Source organism: Passer domesticus, chromosome 3 (genome assembly GCF_036417665.1).
Source record: "Passer domesticus isolate bPasDom1 chromosome 3, bPasDom1.hap1, whole genome shotgun sequence".
NCBI lineage: Eukaryota > Metazoa > Chordata > Aves > Passeriformes > Passeridae > Passer > Passer domesticus.
In genome coordinates, this window is record NC_087476.1 from 11,632,270 (window position 1) to 11,654,310 (window position 22,041).

General features: G+C 40.3%; 1 protein-coding gene across 8 annotated transcripts in view; it reads left to right on the forward strand.

Annotated features, from left to right (window-relative positions):
• The first annotated feature begins 61 nt into the window (after positions 1-61).
• The window catches only part of SMC6 (structural maintenance of chromosomes 6), a 43,594-nt gene continuing 21,614 nt past the window's right edge, over positions 62-22,041 (forward strand). For 6 of the 8 annotated variants that reach the window (XR_010358035.1, XR_010358033.1, XR_010358032.1 and 3 more), the window contains exons 1-14: positions 62-194; positions 5,690-5,838; positions 7,721-7,838; positions 9,763-9,868; positions 13,457-13,593; positions 14,162-14,223; positions 15,087-15,167; positions 17,757-17,858; positions 18,048-18,167; positions 18,255-18,350; positions 19,481-19,627; positions 19,989-20,077; positions 20,632-20,796; positions 21,516-21,694. Coding sequence is in view for 4 of the 8 variants with exons in the window: in XM_064411879.1 (XP_064267949.1) it covers positions 5,695-5,838; positions 7,721-7,838; positions 9,763-9,868; positions 13,457-13,593; positions 14,162-14,223; positions 15,087-15,167; positions 17,757-17,858; positions 18,048-18,167; positions 18,255-18,350; positions 19,481-19,627; positions 19,989-20,077; positions 20,632-20,796; positions 21,516-21,694 (1,546 nt within the window). In the remaining 4 variants the exon portion in view is untranslated. Of the gene's footprint in view, positions 195-474; positions 615-1,966; positions 1,990-5,689; positions 5,839-7,720; positions 7,839-9,762; positions 9,869-13,456; positions 13,594-14,161; positions 14,224-15,086; positions 15,168-17,756; positions 17,859-18,047; positions 18,168-18,254; positions 18,351-19,480; positions 19,628-19,988; positions 20,078-20,631; positions 20,797-21,515; positions 21,695-22,041 lie in introns of those variants that run through there. The other 2 variants (XM_064411880.1, XM_064411881.1) reach the window with 2 other exon arrangements.

Genomic DNA, 22,041 nt, shown 5'->3' on the forward strand with positions numbered 1-22,041 from the left:
CTCGCACCCGCTCGCACCGGCTCGGGAGCGGCGGGCGCTCCGCCCCGCACACCGAAAATGGCGCGCGCACGGAAACGCGCCCCGCGGGCCGCGGAGCGCGCAGGCGCCGCACTGGCGGAGGCGGCTCTTCCGCCCGCTCCGGCCCGGCCCGCCCCGCGAGAGCCCCGCCGTGCGGGGATCGGGAGCTGTCCCAGGTAACGGGGCGAGGGGCGAAGGGAGGGGAGACAAGGGACGGGTGACCCATGCCGGGCGAAGATCCTGGCGGGCGCTGTCGGGCGCGCCGCGCTCTCCGGACGGCTGTGAGGGAGGGCGGCCTGGCGGCCGCAAGGCGGGGCAACGGCTGCCAGCCGCTCCTCCCGCTGCCCCCGCTGCCCCCGGCCTGGCGCCGTGCTGCTGTCGCAGGTGGCTCTGCGGGGCCGGTTAGCGGTCGGAACTGGCATTTGTCACCCGCTGCCCAGCGTGTGCGCCCCGCCGGGTGCGAGCGCTCCCTCGGGTGCCCATCCCTGACGGCGGGGAGCGGGAGCGGCGGCCGCTCCAGCCGCCCAGGGACCCACGTCTCTTTTCTGGGGGGTGGGGGAGCCGTCCGGGTCGTGCGGTGTTGGGGAAAGCAACAGGTAATGGTGGACTTGAAGGGATTTCTGCCCCGCTTTCGTTTTCGTTGTCCGTAGAGGAGGCAGAGCTGCCCTCTGTGCCGCAGTGCAGTTCTGGGCTCCTCAGGACAAGAGAGAGATGGAGGTCCAGTGGAGGGCTGTGAAAGATGATTAATGGACTGAAACATCTCTCTTGTGAAGAGAAGGCTGAGGGAGTTGGACTTGTTCAACTTCGAGAAAAGACTGCTGAGAGGGGACCTCAATCTGTGTAAATCTTTAAAGGGAGGGTGTCAAGAGGATGGACCAGGCTCTCCTTGGTGATGCCGAGCAGTAAGACTGGAGGCATTGGGCAGAAACTGATGTACAGGAAGTTCCACCCGAACATGAGGAGGAATTTCTTTGCTGTGCAGGTGAACACGAACTGGAACTGATTGCCCAGAGAGGCTGTGGAGTCTCCCTCACTGGAGATATTCAGAAACTGCCTGGACACAATCCTGCGCTATGTGCTCTGGGATGACTCTGCTTGAGCAGGGAGGTTGGACCAGTTGACCCGCTATGTTCACTGCCAGCCTTACCCATTCTGTGATTCTGGGGTCAGGCCATGCTTCTCCACTGTTTGATGGTATAGGCTTCTTATGCACTGCCTGCAAGTGTGTTAGGAGAGGAGTTGTCAACATCAGACATACAGTCTGACATGGAACATCCGGCTCAGATAGTCCCAAAATGTAGAGCACTCCACTGCTATGTCTTGAGACTGGGCTTCTGACTTCAGCCCTTTGAAATACCTCCTTTTAAGTTGTTTGTCCGCTGTAAAACCAAGTTGTTACCCCCGAAGTTAAGGTTACTGAAATTCCCTTAGAAACCTCCTCCCCTCCACATCTGTCTCACTGGTTCTATGACCACTACCCAGATGTTAATTTGTAATTTAATTGCTATTTTCATGACTGTACAATGTAGTGTGCTATACATCAGCTAAAGACCTCAAGTATTTTCTTCCTCTCCTTTCCATATCTTGTGTTCATCCTGCCATAGGTCTGCTCTGATGTCTTTGCTTTACCTGTGTTTTGCCAGCTGGGTGAAAGGCAGGGCTATAGCTGGGCTGTGTCCACAGTGTTTAAAGTGAATGTCCCACAAGACAGATGGGATACCTTCCTACCTTATGTGGATACCAGGCCAGTTGGGGCTGCTAGAAAGTCACTCACGTGGGTTTGGTGACAGCAGGTTGGTTGTGTCAGCCCTGGATGAGCCAAGCTGTGACCAGCCAGGCAGGGAAAAGGGAAACAGTTGTGGAACTCCATAGCAGTGAATACTGTGGAAAGATAGGACATTGATTAAGTTGAAACATGGGTGAATATCAGTGGATGCAGCCTCTGCCTCCTTGTCCTTTGATGTGTACAGGGTAAGTACTTTTCTAACATGTAGCAGTCCTTATCATTTTATACAGGACAATTGGGGCTTGCATTTTTCTTTCATGCTCTCATTATATGCATAACAATTGCTTGTTGTAATTTATAGTGATCCTTTTATTGTTTTTGTGATTGAAGCTGTCTTGCCTTTATTTGCTTCCAATTATAGATCCAGTTTCTATACCTAACTGTTTTCTCTTACAATCCAAGATAGTTAAGTTTGTTTTTATTAAATCAGGATTCTTGATTTCTCTTTCTGAATGACTGTTGGATTCTTGCTTGAATTATTAACTTGACTTTATCATCACAAGCTTCCATTAACATAGTCTTACTTAATATTGTAATATACTGATGTATATTTTATACTTCAGATTTAGGTATGATGCCTGATCCATTAAAAAATCCTTTTGTTAACATTTGTCAATCATGTCCTTTGTTGGCTTCTCAGTAGTCTACTATATATTTTTAAATGTATTGATGTATTTTTTGCCAGTTTGTTTCCAGTATAGTATTGCATACTTTAATAACCTTCAGATAGCTTGGATCAGCTGCTTTTCCTTTGCCTTGAATAGTTATTCCCAAACTGTTGTTAAAGTTAGGGTAAGTAGTGCTGAGGCTGAAAGCAATATTTTTTTCAATTAAAAACTTAATGTAGAAAATTAGGGGTGCCTTGGTGCAAGAGTTTTGGGAGCAATTAATGTAAAAAAATTCTTGTCAAAAATATCAAGATGACATGAAGATAAAATTCAAACGTGTCATTTTCTGTGTATTTTTTTTTTTTAATGTTGGCTATTTCTTCCTGTGCCTTTTAAAACCTTATTAATGGGTTCCTTGTGGTTGTGGTCAGTTTCTTGTTCTGTTTGGGTTTTTTGTATTCAGGGAAGAGTCTGCATCCACTGATATTTGTCATAATTTCTGAGGCTGAGTTTGCTTGTAGTTCCAGTTAAGTTTTGTTTTCAGTACTAGCTCTTTAACTGTTTTGAGGTGCAGATGGTTCTGTCTTTTGCTTTCCTCACAGTTACTACATGAGATTATTTTGTTCTGTTTTCTGCTGTTTTACTCTCTTTTCCTTAAATGTTCAAATTGTACAGCAGTGGAACTCATAGCCCTCATCTTTAGTTTGGATGTTATTAATTACAACATTTAAAGCTTATGTTTATGTCTTCATATTTGGGTGATGGATGCCAAGAGCTTGCAAGTGACTGATTCCTGGTCTGAGTAATTTGGCATGAAGGCACGTCTTTGTAGTAAAGCCAGAGTAGCATAGCAAAAGGTGTGTAAGCTGAATCATGAAGTGTATTTGCTCCTTGATTTCCTTGTGTGTTGTATTAAACTACATAACATAAAGTGGATATGATAGTTTTGCTGTAAATACTTCATGGGCATCATCATTATAACAATAGTAATAATAATCATCAGTAATAAACATCATCATCCTTCTTCTCTTGCTCCTCTAATATTTGATAAAGAAATCCCTACCATAAAAATCATTGCAGGAGTGTCAGATGGCAAATTTTTTGCATTTCTGCATTTGCTTTGAATTTTGTTCATTCCACATAGTGGAAAGGGATTAATACTGTTTTTCTTTATCTTTTAGATGCTGTGTTGTAGAAAATTAATGAGGGAATCATAAAACACTGTATTGTATAAAGCAGTCAACAAATATGTAGACTAGAAATTAGATGTTCTCTGTAATGATGTAGGAAATGTTGATGTCTCCTGTGTCCCTTACAATAAATGCTGCTCTCTGTGGTACTTGGTAGTATAAGCTGTCTGTAAGCTGTCTGACCTCTCATCAGCTGAACTCCAGTCAATAGTCTGTCCAGAACATTAGGCTGACCCAAGGAAACTGCTCAGAGAAGCCTCTTGTTCTCCACAGTGACCCATGCATACAGATCTGCATGGTGAGGTGGTTAGGAGCTCACCTAACTACCTTAAAAGAAAGAGGTTCTTTCCTGCTTTACTTTTTGGTAGAATCAAAGACTTGAGGTGATTTATTATTTTGTTGTGTAAAGAGCTGCTTGCACTTAGAGGGCTGAGACAGAATGAGAAGAGGGAAGAAAGACTGCTCCCCTCCATTGCAATACAAGTTCTTGTGACTGAAGCTGTACTTCAGCAGTCTTTATTTCATTGAGTTCTCTGTAGATTCTCCAAGTAACTAATCTTAAAACAGAGAGAATGTGGAGCTGAGAAGCTCTGGGGGGGTTTTGACAAGGGGGCCCCTGGGGTCCTGAGGCTGTGCACTGCACAGCTGGACCTGCCGTGCTGACCCACCCAGCTTTCTCACAGGATGTGTCACCTCCCTCCAGGAGATCATGGTTGGATTCTCTCCTGGATTATCCCATCTGTCCTGAGGGACAAGGAAGAGCTTGCTTGTTGTCATTACCTGTATCCATGACGAGGAGTCTTCTGGCCTCCAAGCCCCCAGTGTGTTTAGACATTTCTCTAATGCTAGGCATTCTTTCCTGCACCCCACACATTAAAAAAAAATTAAAAATTGTTTGTTTTTATAAATAAGCAGCCTATTCTTAGGCCATGTGTCATTCAGTGATCTTTCTATAGGAGTGAATGTTTAGTACATGTATTGCCTCGGAATTTTCCTTGAACTGGTGCTGTGCATTAAAGTTGGTTGTCATCTTTCTTACAGGGGAGCTCTAGACGTAATTCCAGCAAACGAAGCTGAGTAGGAGAGCATAATGCATTTCAGAAAAGTTTTGGTGTCAGAAAACTGTGCAACTGATAGTAGTGTTACCCTGTTTTAGATACTTAGCCGTAGCTAACTTAATTGCTGACAAATAAAAAGATTGTGTGTTGCATTTGTGTAAATAGCACCTTGCTTCTACCTAGGGCAGGTATGTCAACTTCTGTATTTTATGTAGGTCTTTGGGTCTGTAGGTATGAAGAATGTAATATATACTTTTGAGGGAATAAAAACCATGCCATAAACTTATGATTACAGAAAATATGAGATTTTTGTATGTTTTATAACTTGTTACTTTTGCAAGATTTGTTTCAGACCAGTCCTCTTAGTGCTGGAAGTCTGTGCATTATTTATTGATTTGTAGAGGAAATTTATACATGTGTCCTCTATATAGAGAGAATAGTTATCCTTTATTAGGAGCATTTTGTTTACTGTGATCATGTTATACTGCCTTGTAGTGTAAAAAACAGCTCAGGAAAAGTGCTATGAATCTAAATTTTCCTTTATTCTACTTTTATGTGTTTTGCCTATTAATTTTCTTGCCTTTTGTTGACAGAAATAATTAATACACTTTGCTTTTGGCCATGCAGCTGGCTTTAATCAAATCAGTATCAATGCTGCTGATTATACGATGTTAGTTATGTACTTTTTACCACTAACCTTCAATTTCATTGCTAACCAAAAACAATTGTAGCAAGTATTCCAAAGTCTAATGTACCAAGGAAAACAGAATTAAGGTTGATTTTATTTATTCAGCTTGATTAGAATAATGAAGCTGTGGTTCTTTTGTTTTGATGCAACTTCTTCATAGCAAGTGTAGCCTTAAATTGCTGAGGTTTCAGTTCTGGGAAAGTATGTGTTGCAATGTTTGCTGTGATTTCAATACTTTTTTTACCAAAGTAATTAATTTGGTATGTCTGTGCTATCACCTGTGGGTATGTTGTCACGTAGAAAACTGAAACCTGTAATATTTCATTACTTTCATTTTTCAGTACTCATGGGTAAGAGAAAGGAAGAAAGTGTTCTAACTCCTGGTTCCCAGAAAAGGCAGAGAAGAGAATACACAGATGTACATAGTGATGAGTCTAATGAAGAAGAAACTTTAGAGTTCTCAGCGAGTAGTAGTGCCCCTTCACAGCTGGTAAGTATAAAAAGTCATAGATGAAGATGTAAGAAAAGTTCTGTGCCTATTGAAATAAATGTCTTGTAGGCATCAGTAGAACAAAGATAAAATAAACTAGGGATACTGTCTGTGGTGAGGACTTCTGCATGAGGTTATTCTTACCTTATTTCTTTTGGGTCATCTACTTATAATAATCATAACAATATTCTGATTTAATAAAAGGAATACTACTCTAGTTGTGAAGTAAATGAAGGAAATGGATTTTGATTGAACTATGGTATGTTTCATTTATGGTTGTAGTAAAGGCAGACAAAATATTTGGAAAACTATTTATTTACTAAAAGCAATGCCAAATACTTGCTTGTTTTGCATTGCTCACACATTTAGATACCTGAAAAAAATCTAGTGTTTGAAGTGCAAGTTTTGATGGGAAAGAAACCTGAAAACAGGAATATTGGGTTTTTTTCTGCTTTTCTTTTAGTAGTTGAATTTTAGTTTGATAGAAGACTTAAAAAAATTATTTTTGAGATTGCAAATACTGTCCTGTGTATTTAGACTGGACATTAGGAAACATTTCTTTACCAGTGGTAAGACACTGGACAAGGAGGCTTCTCTGGGAGGTTGAACCTGTCTGGGTGCCAGGTGTGCACCAAAAGCACTCCCTCCTTTCCTGGACAGGGGAGAGAAAATGAAACAAAATGCTTGTGGTTGAGATAAGGGCAGGGAGAGATCACTCCCCAGTGACTGTCATGGGCAAAACAGACTCAGCCTGGGGAAATTAAATTAATTTATTTACAATCAAATCAGTATTTGAGAGATAATGAGAAATGAACCCAGAACTTGAAACACCTTCCCTCCACCCATCCTTGGCTCCTTTTCACTCCCAGTTTTCTTCTCCCCCAACCCAACAGCACAGGGAACGGAGGCTTTGGTCAGTTCATTACATGTTGTCTCTACCACTTGTTCCTCTTCAGAGGGAGGACTCACACTCATTCTGTGCTTCAGTGTGGATCCCTTCTGCAGGATGCAGTCCCTCAGGAACAGCCTCCTCCTCTGTGGGTCCCCCATGGGCTCACAAGTCCTACCAGCAAACCTCCTCCAGTGTAGACTTCCCATAGAGTCACAGCCTCCTTTGGGAATCCACCTCTCCAGCGCAGGGCTCTCCATGGGCTACAGGTGGATCTCTGCTCTGGTGCTGGAGGACCTCCTGCCCCTCCTTGGTGTCTGCAGACCTGTTCCTCTCACAGATTCTCACTCCTCTCCTCTCTGGCTACAGTTGCTGCAGTTGCAATTTCCCTTTCCTGGCTCTTAGGCTGGAGGCACTGCTGCTGCTGCTGATGGGCTCAGCCTTGGCCAGCAGTGGGTTTGTCTTGGGGGTGACTGGGGAGTGGCAATGGCTCTGTCAGACATGGAAAAGCTTCTGGCAGGTTCTCACAGAAGCCACTCCTGTAGCTTCCTGCCCCTCCTACCCCAACTCAATGCCAGTGCAGCTTCCTAGAGAGGTGGCTGGTGCCCCAAGCCTGTCAGTATTGACAAGACATTTAGACAATGCCCTTAATAACATGCTTTAACTTGGTCAGCCAACTACTGTGGATCTATTGTTTTAATATTTTATGTTGTATTGATGGTTAGTAATAGGGAGTAATGATGTTGCTATTAGGGAGAACTGAAAGTTACTGTGTGTGAGGGATCAGCTTTGGTAACTTTTTATTTTAGTAAATAGCTGCTCTGTAGCAAGCGACTTTACACAGTGTTGTGAAACCCTTCTGTTTCCTTGTGGCTTGTAACAACCAATGTTTTATATCATACTGTCATTTTAATTCTCATTGTGTTTAAAATATATAAACTCAATCTCATTAAAATGCATATATAACTTGAGTTTTAATTGTTAATTCTTTAGCCTGACGGTGAGGTTGGGATAATTGAAAGTATCCAGCTGAAGAACTTTATGTGCCATTCAAATCTGGGGCCTTTTCAGTTTGGATCAAATCTCAATTTTGTTGTTGGAACCAATGGAAGTAAGTATTAATTCCATAGCGTCTTTGTCAAAGAACGCCTCTGTTAATAATGTAGAGAATGTAATTTTTTATTTGAAAAAGCACTGGTGGCCACATTTTAGGTGTGGATGAGGATTCACTTTTGAAATGAGGTACCACACAAGTCTATCCCAGTAGTTAAAGGCTGGTGAATTAGGTCTTAAAATTGGAGATTTTTGCAAAAGATAATGTGGATATACATATTTTAATAGCTAAATAATGCATAAATTTTTATTTGAACTAAATGTACTTGTATGTTTATTATTAAATGCACTATATTTGTCCAAGTGCCTGCTGTGCCCATCACTGAGTTTGGGGGAACCACAGTGGTTGTAGTAGGGGGTTGAAGTACTGGTGACAGGTGCATAATGCTAAACTAGATCTGAAGCACATTCAGCAACATCCTGCTTCCTGACGGTTTGAGCTTCCTGAGGACATCCAAAATTTTGAAAAGCAGTTGTAGTTAGCCTGGAGAAGGAGGAGAAGGAGGAGAAGGTGTGTCCTCTGTGGGCAGGCTCTCGGAGGAAGGGTGAGAGCGGTAGTTGTGAACGTTTGCCGCTGGGTGGCTCCCGCAGCCCAGCGTGAGGGCGAGTCTCACTGCCCGCGGATCCGTCATGTCAGAGCGTGTCATTTATCATATCCTATCTTATCATACCTTATCAGCCACATTGCAGAGGACTTCAAAATTATAGCCTTAGCCCAGGCCCCAAAGGTGGTAAACACCAAAGTAGGGAGTGCATGCTATGAGGAAGGTGTGTTACATAATGCAGCTCTGAGAACCAGCATAACAGCTCTGAGAGCAAATAAATCGGCATTGTGATCAACAGCTATTAGGCTAATATCATGAATGCTTAAAACAAATTTGTTTTAACATACTCTGGTCAGTTATATCAACCCTTTGAGCCCCGCATTGGGTGTTAGAAAGGAGTGTTGTCATTTAATCCCTTTTAGCAACTAAATATCATGCAGCCACTCAACTTCCCCATGTCCCCCAGTGGCATAGGAAGGTGAATTGGAAAAAGGTAAAACCTGTGGTTTGGGATAAGAATAGCTTAATAATTGAAATAAAATAAAATATAATAATTACTGTAATGAAAAAGAGAAAGAAAGAGAGGGATAAAACCCAAGAGAAACAAGTTATGCATAATGTAGTTGCTCTGTGAGCAGCAGTGAGTGGCTCCTGAACAGCATCCCCCAGTTTATGCACTGGGCATGGCATGACATTCTATTGTATGGAATATCCCTTTGGCCAGTTCAGGTCAGTTCTCTTGGCCAGGCTCCCTCCTGCCTTCTTGTGCACCTCTTCAGTGGCAGAGTATGAGACACTGAAGAGTTCTCAACTTTGCTACTTAGCAACAACCAAAACATGGGCATGTTATCAGCATTATTGTCAGGCTGCACCCAAAACACAGCACAAGCTACTTGGTAGAAAAGGAGCTCTATCCCAGCTAACCCAGGACATAGAAACTATTACAGGAAAAGGAGCTGATACCTATTTATACAATCTTGCTTCTTCTGGAGAAAGAATTAAAAAAATAAACATAAATTTTGAAAGAAAGCTTAAAACCTTTCAAATAGTTAGGTAAATGGTAATGTGTGTTTGATTTCTTTTGTTGTATAGTGTTTTCAGTATGCTTTTAAGAAAGAGGAGATTCCTTTTGACTTACGACATGTTGAATGTAAATTGCTAAATAGGAGTAACAGAAGTTTGGGTCAGCATGTTGGGTTTTTTTAGGGAGAATCTTGAAAATGGCAGATACTTGACTAGCATTATTGTTATTTTATATGTTCAGTTAGGACAGAAGTTGGACTTCTAATGTATGACTATATAAAAAGTAAAAAACTGTAATATGGGTGGAGTACAAATTATCTTCTCTTTTAAACAAGTTCAATGCTTCAATTACAGGTGGAAAAAGTTCTGTATTAACAGCACTGATTGTTGGACTTGGTGGAAAAGCCACTGCAACAAACAGAGGTTCCTCATTAAAAATGTTTATTCAAAAAGGAGAGACGTAAGTTAAACTTTAATCTACAAGTTACATTTGTAGTTCAGTGATTGAGGTTAGCTTATGAGTTTTCTGTTTATGCTAATTTTCTGCATCTTCTTGTGGGATCCAACAGACTCAAATAAAAAGCATAATGCTGAAGAGACCATATTTAAACAACACGCTGCCCTTGTAAAAAAATCCCAGACCCTGAAAGCAAAAAACTTCAGAAGTTTTACCTCTAGTATACCATTATTCCTGAATGTTGTATTTTGAAACCAGTTGGAAATTAAACTCCAAACAGCTGGTCTCTATCCCCTCCAGTGAGAGAGAAATAAAGGTGGACATTAGGTGTTGAAATAAAAATGTGCTGAAAAAACCCATCAACGAGATAAGGAAAACAAACACTAACAGCAACAATACTAATAACAACAGTGTGTAAAAGAGGGTGATTCCAAGCAAAAATGCTCACTGAGTCTGATGCAAGGCTACTGCACCACAGCCCGAGTCAGACATCTCCTGAGAAAAAGAAGACAATAGCAAATGGAAGCGTCTGTGCCCGTGTTGTGAAAAAAAGGAACAGCGGTGGACAAATCACCCACACTCCCTCCCCAAGCCCAAGCCAAGAAGAACAATGACACACCAACCCCATGGTAGGACTGGAGCCACCCCACTGCTTCACTCGCCTTCCACTTTTCCTGAAATAAAAGAACAAAGTGGTGGCAGTTCCACTTTGTGTTCTCCTTCTCTTCCAGCTGAAGCTGTGGCCCCAGGGATGATGTGTGGGGCATAGAATAACCACACTCATATGGCTCCAGGCTCTGCCCGTCACCGTAATGGCAAGAAAATTACCTCTGTCCTCCCTGAAACTGGGACACTGAACTAGCTAACGTAGTGATGTGTTCTCTATACTTCCTGCTCTGGTGTATTACTTCCACTCTGTAATTGAATATCCTACAGAAAAATGGAGTCCACTAGAAAAATAGGTGACTAGTTGTCGTTGTTTTACAAGCAGTGAGGTTAATTATTTTTCAATCTTTTTGGTGATGTGAATGAAGATAAAGACCTTGACTTACTGGATATTTGAACATGCAAGAAATGGATTCATGTGTACTGTGAGAGTGGGGATAATGTGTTTAGGGAAACCAGTAAAAATATAGGAGGTTTATGAGTTCACATTTACATGAAGCTGTTATTTGGAGTCAGATATCCCAGTCTTTTCCTTTTAGAGGTGCTTAAGAGTAAAATTGTTGGTAGTACTTGCCTTATGTACTAATGTTTCAGCACTCACTTGAGAAACAGGAAGTAGGAATTTGGAATTGAAATCACATGACATCTTTTCTAGAAGAATGGCTTAAGCATTCTGCTGTATATTACTTTGGTTAGGCTGTAGAAGCCAGACAACTGTTTTATACAGAAGCCAATTTGAAAAAAGACCTACCAAAAGGCAGTATGAATCTGTGATGGAAAATTAGGGCACTCAGATGAGAAGGGAGGATGGAAGAAATCTTCTCTCACAAATATTTGCTTTTGGCTCATTATATAGGTGAAGCATAGGAGGTGCAAGCAGACAGTGTATGGCAGCAGTGTGTCTGTCATGGTCATGGAAAAGAGGGCTGGAGTTTCTGGCAGTGTTTGATTCCATACCACCCATGTCATGGCAGGGCTGTGGTGTCAGCACAAGGAAGCTGAGGCCAAAAGCAGCTTTTGCTTTTCCCAGGTTCAAGGGAGGGGGTGTGTAGGTGTCAGGGTCAGCCCAGCAGACTTTGCCCGTCTCTGCCACTGGCTGTCTGTCTTGGTTTAGAGACAGATTTAAGAGAAAACATGCTGTAATGAGTGTTTCCTCCGAAGAGAATGGCTTCAGTAATCCCTTTTGCCAATGAGAAAATGAATACCAGTGGGTGAAAGTAAAAAAAGCCTGTTTATTAACTAACAAAGTGCCTGCATCACATGAAAAAAAATTGAATAAATTCTAGATATTGAACTTTCAGAACCTTACCTCCCCACCCACACCACAACAAAAAAACCTCAGAATGCCAGGGGAAGAAATAAACAGGCTGGCTGCGTGGCAAAGGGGGGACAAAATGGTGAGTGGCTTTTATCTCAGGGAAGAGGAAAATGTTCATACAGTGGCTTGGGCAAAACAGATGGGAGGCTGTTGGCTGGCATTGGTCCCCTCCTCGCAGCAGATGAAGCTGATGGATTTTGGTGTCCTTTCTCTTGTTGGTTCATCTTTGCCCATGGTTTCAGGCTGGCTGGAGTGACCCCCACTGCTGATCTGGCGATTATCTGATCTTGGACCAAAACCAAGCTGAAACAGTTCAAGAAAAACCAAGAAAACACCTGCAGAAGGATTGCTGCTGTCATCCAGGGGAAAGGCGGGGCGGGGGGGGGAAGGAAACTTCTTGCTTAGCTACTAAGAAATCGAGTTAGCTAAGCAACAAAGCAGCTGCCACTCTCTGCAGCACCCAGCATGCTGGGGAGTGAGTCTTGAACACCAAGTCCACACAGGAGCCCCCAAAGGCTTGTGCCCCTCTTCTGGACCCACCTTAAAGCCATAACAGCCATTTCTGGACATAAAGCAGACAATCAGGAATAGAGCATCATCATAAAATCACCCCAAGACACGGCCCCTTTCCCCTTCCTCTGAGCCCAGGCTTTTCTAGTTTGGTGCTGAAAGACAGCGCTGGCAAGCCCAAGATGCCACTCAGAGAAAAAGAAAAGGGAGGGAACAGCAGCTGCACAGAGCAGAGCCCGGCCAAGCAGTGTGCAGCCCCAGCCACAGCCACCATGGCTGCAGCAGCCACCGCAGCAGCAATGCAGCCAGAGCTGCCGAGCATTCCCGTCCCGCTTGTGCGCAGTCAGGCCCAGGCACAGGAAAAGGGTCCCCTGATCTGATTCAGAGCCCTGTCAGATCCCACTAGGTTTTGTCTTGTCCCTGTTTTCCAATTGTTTTCAGGCTGGGGAAGGGGAAAGTTAAACCATGAGCATCACTGACATATAGTGCCTTTGTTCTATCATGCACTACATGGCCCAGCACAAGGCCACTTGCCATTTTGCCTTTTTCTGAGAAACCATGCTAGGTGCTGTCTTGGGGAAGCTTTTGTGTTTAGTGGTGAATACCCTTCTGTGGGTAAAACACTCTGTTTTGCACAATCTTACTAATATTGTTGTGGTTTTGAGGTTTTGAAGTAAATTGCGATTCCATCTTACAATCTCTCCTGTTGTTTCCTCCACTGTGGGAAGGGGGTGGAGGAAAGGGGACAGCTTGAATGGGTTTACTTTTCCCTTTACTTTTACATTACTGCTGGGTACTGCTTTTCCCTTTACTTTACTTTTACTTTACTGCTGGGTACTGCTTTTCCCTTTACTTTACTGCTGGGTTTTAAACCAGCAATGCATCTAATGCTGTTATGGCTCAAACCAACCAAATACATGTTTTTCTGATTGGTACTGTGACTGACTTGCGTGTGACCTGTAGGATACATGACAATTTGCATGGAAAATTAAAATGTTCTGATTTTTTTGTCGTTTTTAGTAGTAGTGCATTTGAAGTTTAGATTTGAAATTAATGTCAGGGTTATTTTAATTATTTTTGTTATTTTTTTTTTTTAGTTCTGCAGATATTTCCATAACTTTGCGAAACCAAGGAAGAGATGCATTTAAACCAGAATTGTATGGTACCTCTATTATTGTGAATCAGCGCATTAATCAGGATGGAAGCAGAACTTGCAAACTGAAAAGCAAAGCTGGTTGGTGGTAGTTTACTTTGTTCTCAGACGTAGAAGTTCTCTAAGCTTGTTCATGGCTTTCAATGCCTTGATGTTAGTAAAGGATGATGTTTCTCTTTTCATAAAATTACTCAAGGATGATGACAATGTCCTTATTTTTTTTTTTGTTTTTAGCCCAAACTAAGAATATTTTAGTATGTCAAAAGCAATTATGTATTTATTGATATGTATTACTTAGTATGTCAGGTGTTACATTATATGTTTGTTTCTATAAAAATCTGCTTTTGGGATGAGGCTGAACATAGTTTTTTGTCTTTTTTGAGGTTTTATTGAATTTGCTGATTTATCTAAATTCTGTCACAGAGGGTTTATGAGGCAAAGAAGAACTTCAATTAAAAGTCTTTCTGTGCAAATGAAAATATATTGAAAAAAATAATAATAATAAAAACAACCCTAACCAATGTTTCTAGTTTAGGACTAGGTCTCTGTTACAAAAAGATGGCTTTCATTTTCTACATTTTCTACAATGAAGAAAATACTCTGGGGCATGGTACCTATTGATATTTTTCGTTTCTTTTTTTACTACTAGGGACCATAATTTCTTCAAAGAAAGAGGAACTCATAGGAATACTGGATCACTTTAATATACAGGTAGTTGTTGTAGTGTTTAAATTCTGTGCAATTTAAGAAGACATTGGTATGCAATACTACAGTTCTTCAATTAAAAAGAAATGTACCGTTCCTTAAAGGAGAGAGTTCCACCTCTTTCATATCATTTAAAGATCAAATTCATCAGCAAAAGGAAAATTGAAATATATACCTCATGCAATGCAGAATAGGATTCTGTCCCAGACAGATAAGTATTTGCTGTCATCTGTGAGCTGTGAGTCATGTGTCCTGTTGATGAAAGTCTTGACATATGTAGGTTTCTTTTGTATCTGGAGAGGTTTTTTCTGCTGATTATTTTAGTTCTTGCTGTTTCAGAAATTTGCATGTGATTTTTTCTGCCTAATTGATTAATAAAAGATAAGGTAGTGCATTTGAAGTTTAAAATATTCAACTTACTTAGAATTTCAAATAATAGAAATTTCAGTTAGTATGTATTGATTTTATTTTGTGGCAATGTCTGTAAGAATATATGAGTCAGTTCATTGCATTTATTGCAATACTTTGACACAACAAGAATTTCTAATGCTGATTTAGTTAAATAAATGGAACTTACAGGTACTGTTTTTATAGCAGTCATGTATCTTCTTGGAAGCAGTTCCTTAGTTGTCCTTGCTGTGGTTCTATTTTGTATTTGATATAGTTGGGCTTTTCAATTTTCTATTTATTATTGGTTTAGTTTGTTATGTTTTAGTTTTTTTGAAGATGTGAGAGGATTAGCAAGCTTGATTTCACAGCATTAGCTTAGTAATAAGTTGCAAGACTGAAACAGGGTTCTCACTTTCATGGATTTTCAGTTACATGGTATCTTGTAATTAAAACAAAATAAAAATTATTTATTTTTGCAGGTAGATAATCCTGTGTCTGTTTTAACCCAAGAGATGAGTAAACAGTTTTTACAGACTAAAAATGAAGGGGACAAGTACAAGGTAAGAAAAAATGTTTAGCATAGTTGTAAAACACTAAAATACCAATTGCAAATCTTTAGAGCATTTGGGGAAAAAAATCAAATTCCTTAATTTTAATAACCTGTTTTGGGCTAACTCAGGTAAGTAGCTAAATACCACACAACCACTCACTCACTTCCCTCCGTGCTGCCCCCAAGCTTGGGCTGGGGGAATGGGAAATGAATAGTAAAAGTAAAATAAAATTAGAGGGATGAGATAAAATTTGTGTAATAACTGAAGTGAAAGCTGCAAGGAGAGAAAAAGAAAGTGAAACAAAATAAGAGATGCAAAGGGAATCATTCCTATTAGTAGACTGAGGCCCAACCAGTGCCCAAGCAGAAGATGGCTAATCCCCCTAAACCCTCTCTTACTGTTTTTATTGCTGAGCATGACTGTGCTGGTTTGGGCTGGATTAGGGTTAATTTTCTTCATGGAAGTTTATATGGGGCTACTTTGTGGATCTGTGCTGAAAACAGTGTTGATAATGGGGACATGTTTTCCTTATTGCTGTTTTTGTAACTGCTCAGCAGGCCTTACACAGAGTCAAGGCTTTTTCTTCTTCTTTTTCCACCCCACCATCAAGGAGGCTGGGGGTGCATGAGGCTTTGGGAGGGATCACATCCAGGACAGATGACTCCAGCTGACAAAAGGGATATCCCAGACCATATGGCCATATCATGCTCAGCATATAGAGCTGGGGGAAGAAGAGGGAATTGGGGGATGTTTTGAATTATGCATTTGTCTTCCCAAGTCACCATTAGGCATGGTGGAGTCCTGCTTTCCTAGGGATGGCTGAACACCTGCCTGCCCTAGGAAATGATGAATGAATTCCTTGTTTGGCTTGGCTTGCTTGTGCAGCTTTTGCTGTATTAAACTATTTTTATGTCAGCCCATGTGTTCTTGCTTTTACTTTTCTGATTCTCTTCCCTATCACGCCCCAGGGGAAAGTGAGTAAGTGGCTGGGGCTAAACCATGACAATGGCATTTTCTGAGGTGGCATATCTCGTTGGCTGCTTGGGATCATTTGTCTGGTTGTATACCTCCCAGCTTCTTGCACACCTGGCTGATCTATTCACTGAGAGGGCAGAGGGAGAAAAAGGAGGCTTCAGTGCAAATATGGCTGAGTGTGTAGTCAGTATTTTTTTGATCACACATCTAAAATAAAACACCATTTTATTTAACTCCATCCCAACCAAAGTCAGTACACTATCTGATTGCACCAATCATGCACTTTACAAAAACAATATTTTTGAAGATTCTTCTCTCTACACAGATAGATAAAGTTAAATTTTAAGGGTCTGCTGAGTTAGTTCAGTATTCAGAAGTACCCCTATGGGAAATGAGTGTTTTGAGTCGCCCAAAGATCCAATGGCACAGGTATCAGCAAGAGCAGGTTTAATATTAAAGTGAAAGTGTGGCTAGGTTCATTGGCAAGGTTCACACTCCCACTTACATAGATGCACAAGAGAAAAATTGGGATAAAACATGAAACCAATCAATCTAAAACCAAAATCAACTTAAAATTATCAATATAGAGGTTGGAGTGGGAAAAAGGTATGGATAAAAAGGAGTAAGGGAGACCTTCCCATTTATCCTCTTTCCAAACCTGGCTCTGGACTTGACCACAGTTTAGGCCTAAAGGTTTTGACAGTGCATTAATTTAACAGTACTTAATTAGTAGCCTGCTTTAAACAATTAGACAGATGATTCTTAGGGAGTTTACAATAGCACAATTGTAACTCACTCATAAGCCTAATTTTCTTACTAATCTCAGTACTTAAGAATCTTAAGAAACATTCATAATACAGTTGCTATATCAGATGCACATTTGTATGTAAACAGACCTAAAGATTATGTAGAAGTTGTATACCTGTGAAAAATTCCCCTGCACCTCAGAGAAGTACTCGTGTCAAATGCCTTTGGATCTTCTCAGCAGGTGAAGGGTTGATCCCTGAGGAGTGGGGCTATCAGCCCAGGCTCTGTCAGCTTCTGGCAGCAGTCCTCCAAGTAAACTTGAGAGCTCTCTGGCTCACAGTGGTGTCACTCAGAGGGAGATGCTGCCACAGCCCACTGTGGTCTGGGCCAGTTCAGTGGATCTCACTTGGGACCACTGTTTATAGGGTCACAAGAGGATAGGCTTTAGTCATAGTAAATTTTCACCCTGATCACAATTAAAGTCAGTAACTTTCTTTGAAAATTCAGTAACAAAAATATTGTTCTGTTTGGGTTTTAGTCAGGCAAGAAAAAGAAGTTTCAAAGGCTCTTCATTTAGAAAGAAGAGCTTGTCAGAAAATGTAAGTTCCTGGGAGTAGAGAGTGTTTCTGATAACCTCAAGAGGAGCTGAGCCCAGCTTCTGTTCATCAAGGCTGGGGCTAACAAACATTTCAAATACCACACTGCAGCCCGAGGAGGTGGTGGTAGTTGTACCACCACAACCTGACCATGTTTTTCACTTTGGATATCATTCAGCATGCAGGGATGTTGGGATGAATGGTCATTCTGTCGTAATTATTGGAGGTCCACTTAGATAAGGTGCTGATCTCATATCTGCGTCTTTTTATTCCTTTTTAGTTTTTTATGAAGGCAACTCAGCTGGAACAAATGAAAGAAGATTATTCATTTATTGGGAAAACAAAAAAAAATACCCGAGTTCAGATAGAACAAGGGGAAGAGGTATGTAAAAGTTAAAGTAATTATTAGGACACATCTGAGCAGTGAAGGAAGTACAGGATAACAAACTGCATAGTTTGGTTTTATTAGGTTTCAGTGGCATTAAATTTCAAAAACTCAAATCTTTCCAAAATTTCATATTATATCACAGCTTTTTGCAGTCATGATTGAACCCCTATTTTCTTTTTTAAGCGTCTTGAAGAACTTAAGCAGCTTTATTTGGAAAAGAAGGAAATTTTCAAAAGCATCGCATTTGTGAATGACATGCAAAATCGTCTCAAAGATTTGAAACATCAAATGGCGTGGGCAGTGGTAAATGTCTTGCTAAAATATGTTTGTTCATGTGAAATGTGCTTCATTCCTAGTCTCTTGTGCATATGCTAATATAGGCTTCTTTAGGTGAGTGAGATGGAAAAAGAAGTAGAGCTGCTCAAAGAAGGCCTCAGAGCTGAAGAAGGAAATACAGAGCTCCTTCAGAAGGTAGAGGATTGCCAGGTAGGTAGATGGTCTAAACCATATATCACTCTAGCTGTAGTCACCCCCCAAGTCAGAGATCTGTTGTGAAGGTTTTTGTGGATATCATTGCCTTTAGAAAAGAGCAGTGATTTCAGGAGACATCTGGAAGTTTTGGGGTGGTTCTTAAGACTTCTGTATCTAGCAAGAAAGCATTTTGTCATACATTCTGATTTGCATATGAAACACTTTTTGTGTAGAGAAACAGGCATCATTATTTTGAATCTAGAATCATAGAACAGTTTGGGTGGGAAGAGACCTTAAAGATCATCCAGTTCCAACCCCCCTGCCCTGGGCAGGGACACCTTCCAATGGATCAGGCTGCTCAAAGCCCCATCCTACCTGGCACTAAACACTTCCAAGTATGGGGCATCCACAGCTTCTCTGGGCAGCCTGTGACATTGCCTCACCACCCCCACAGTAAAGAATTAATTCCATATATCTAACCTAAATTTCCCCTCTTTCAGTTTAAACCCATTATTCCTTGTCATGTCCATACAGATAATGAAGAGTCCCTTTCCAACTTCCTTCACTTCCCTTCAGATACCAAAAGGCTGCTATGAGGTCTTCATGCAACCTCCCCTTCTCCAGGCTGAACAGCCCCAAAACTTTTCAGTCTATTAAAACTCCTCCAAACTTTCTTTTTAGAACTTATTTTCCTTTTTAAAAAAATGTTTTTGTGTGTTCCTTTCTTTTAAAAAGTACATGTTTCACAATTTCACATTTTTGCATTATGGTCAGCATGTCTATGTGGCAATGAAGGAACATTGTCTAGATGCCGGTTTCATTTCTTTTGCTGTCATAGTAATGGACCTTATTAAAAGTCCTGTATTAAAAGTCCTGTGTTTGGGTAAACCTTGAGACAGAAAAAAAGGTTGCTGTCTGTGTCACAGATTAGGTAGTCTGTTGATTTCCCAAGAATGAACATTTATGAGTTTTCATCTTATCATATCCATGGTGGCAATGTCTTGCTCTTTTTTTTTAAACCCAACAGAGCTCAAACAATTTAAATGTGTCTGATGGATTCTTTTAAGAGATGTTTGTCTTGTAACATTAAGAGATTTTGAAGAAAATCTTGTTTCATTACTACTTGTTTTGTTTTTTTACCAAAGGTAAAAGTGAATGAAGCAGAAAAAAAGTACAAAGCAATACAAGACAAATTGATAACAGTAAGTGAAGAAGCACAAGCCCTTCATCCTCAATGTATTTCTTTGAAGGCAGAAGTGCAGGCAAAAAGAAAAACAGTCAATGAAACTGAGGTAGGCAAAAAAAGTCCTTTCAAAATCCATACCAATTTAAAGCTATAAACTTGTCCATGCCCTACCCATCTGTAGTTCTACACCTGTTGTCTTGGGTTCTTGAGTCCATGGTGAGTTCAGAACAGATGCAATTTCTTGCCTGACTGGCAAATAGCGTCTGTTCAGGAGCCCTGGCATTGATGCCGTAACATAGTTACTAAACAGTGTTAAACTTAGGTCAAAATAAATAAATAGATGTAATTTTTGAAAATCAAGTTATGTTTGTCTGGTTTGGTGCAGTTCAGTATTTACTCAAAACGGTAGTTCTTTTGGAAATTATTTATTCTATTTATTAAACCACTATATCCTGTTTCCTTGATAGATCGTTTATAATCGTTCCAAAACGGAGTTAAAACGTCTGGAAAAAGACCGTGAACAGCTGCATAAACGAATTGAGGAACTGAAAAGCTGGTAAATACAGATACAGTGATTTTGGTGTATGTTTATTAAGATATTGTGGAAAAGAAGTGAACTTTTCTGATTACTGAGAAAACCTGCAGTAATAGAAAATATTTATTTAGTCTTTAGCAGAGTCCAGTTAAATACCTGGATATTTCTCATCCTGATTCTTTACATACCAAACTTTGACTAGAATGTCAAAAGAGGCAGTTGGGTGGTAAAAGTGGCTTTTCTCTGTTTGTTTGGGGGTTTTTTTGTTTGTTTGTCTTGAGGTTGTTTTGTTTCTTTTTGTTTTTTGTGATAATAGATATTTTTTATCTTCCATGATAGTGCAAAACAAATATGTCTTAAACTAAATGCAGTAGGAATGTAACTGGGGGGAGTTACATGTGATTAGAAATTGTAAAAAAAATTAAATTGCCATTATTGCTATGTATATCTTGTAACTTAATAGAATCTTAAATGTAACTGATGAGTAAATCTTCTCTACGGTATAAGTAATGAAATTCATGTCACTTGTAAATCATCAGTATGGTTTTAAAATATGGGCATATGTTCTTTTCTAGTGCTAATCAGAATTCAGAACCTGAGAAATTGGAAAGACAAGGGAGAATTGCATACTTAAGGGAACAGTTAAAAGCATTCCATGATGAAGAAATAATGATTGGTCAGCAGTTGGATCAGTTTCAGCAGGCTATATCTAAGTGTAGGGAAGAACATTCTAGACTCAGGTAAGTTATGCTTTTTGAATGTTACTGTTTACCTCTGTTTCAAGTTAGAGAGAATCCCTTCTTTATGTATCCCTTCTAATGTACCTGTGATCCCTGAGGTGTTAAGGCTCCAGTTTATTTTTCACATTATAAGAGAATAGATAAATTTAGGAGTAATTACTGCTTCTATAGTTAAGGCAGATTCACAGAGGCTTTGAGGCAAAGTGGTTCAAATACGACTTTAGTTCATACCCAAGATAGAAAAAACAAAGCACTCTGGCTTTGATTTGGAAACCTGAACTTGAACAGTGGTTACTGAAGGGGATTATGGCAATGTCAGTTATTGTCTTAAAGGATTTGAGGGTTGTTCCTTATTGCCCCTGGTGTATTAATTTAAATGCCTCTTATCAGTTATTATAACCAATGCTTACTGTGTGTTTTGTTGAAGATCTTTGAAGACAATGAAATTGAAACAGATAATTAGAAATAAAATAAATTCATTATAATTTGTTAGAAATAAAAAAGTCTTGTAGAACTGTTGCAAAATGGTAATTTTCTCTCTTGCTTTTTTCTCATGTGTCTTGAAACTATAAAAATCTTAATGCATGTGTGTACCTAGCTTTACATTGAACTGCTGATACCTTGATACACAAGTCTCTTCGTAATTGAAAAACAAGGCTTTATAATTAATTTATTGCACTTTAGGCTCTATAACTACTGAAAAAAATATGTTATCTTAGGAGAGAACGCAGTGAAGTGCAACAAGCACTGGATGCCCAGCAGAAACAGCTGAGAGACCTGAAAGATAGTAAAACAAACACTTTGAAAAGATTTGGACCACATGTACCAGCATTTCTTGAAGCAGTTGAAGTAGCCTATAATCAAGGACGCTTTAGAAAGAAACCTCTTGGACCTTTAGGTAAGAATAATTTCTGAAACATGTTTTCTCATGGGATATTTTTGTATGGCTGCTAATGTAAGTAGTGGTCTTTTAGAAAACTTTGTTCTTTAAGGAACTTCAGATATATATCTTTTTCTTCTGTACTTTTTGGACTAAAGGTTTTACCCTGGTGGGTTATCTTTTGCTTCTGCTATGCACTCACTAACATCTCCTGGCTTTCCTCATTTTCCAGCAATTTTTGTTGAGGTATTTTACAGTGGTAAACTTTCAGTGCATCCCTTCAACTCCCCCACACCCTCAAGGCATCAGAGAACTGTGCTTTGACTGCTTGTTCCTCAGTGGATAGCACTGTCCAGATCTTGGAC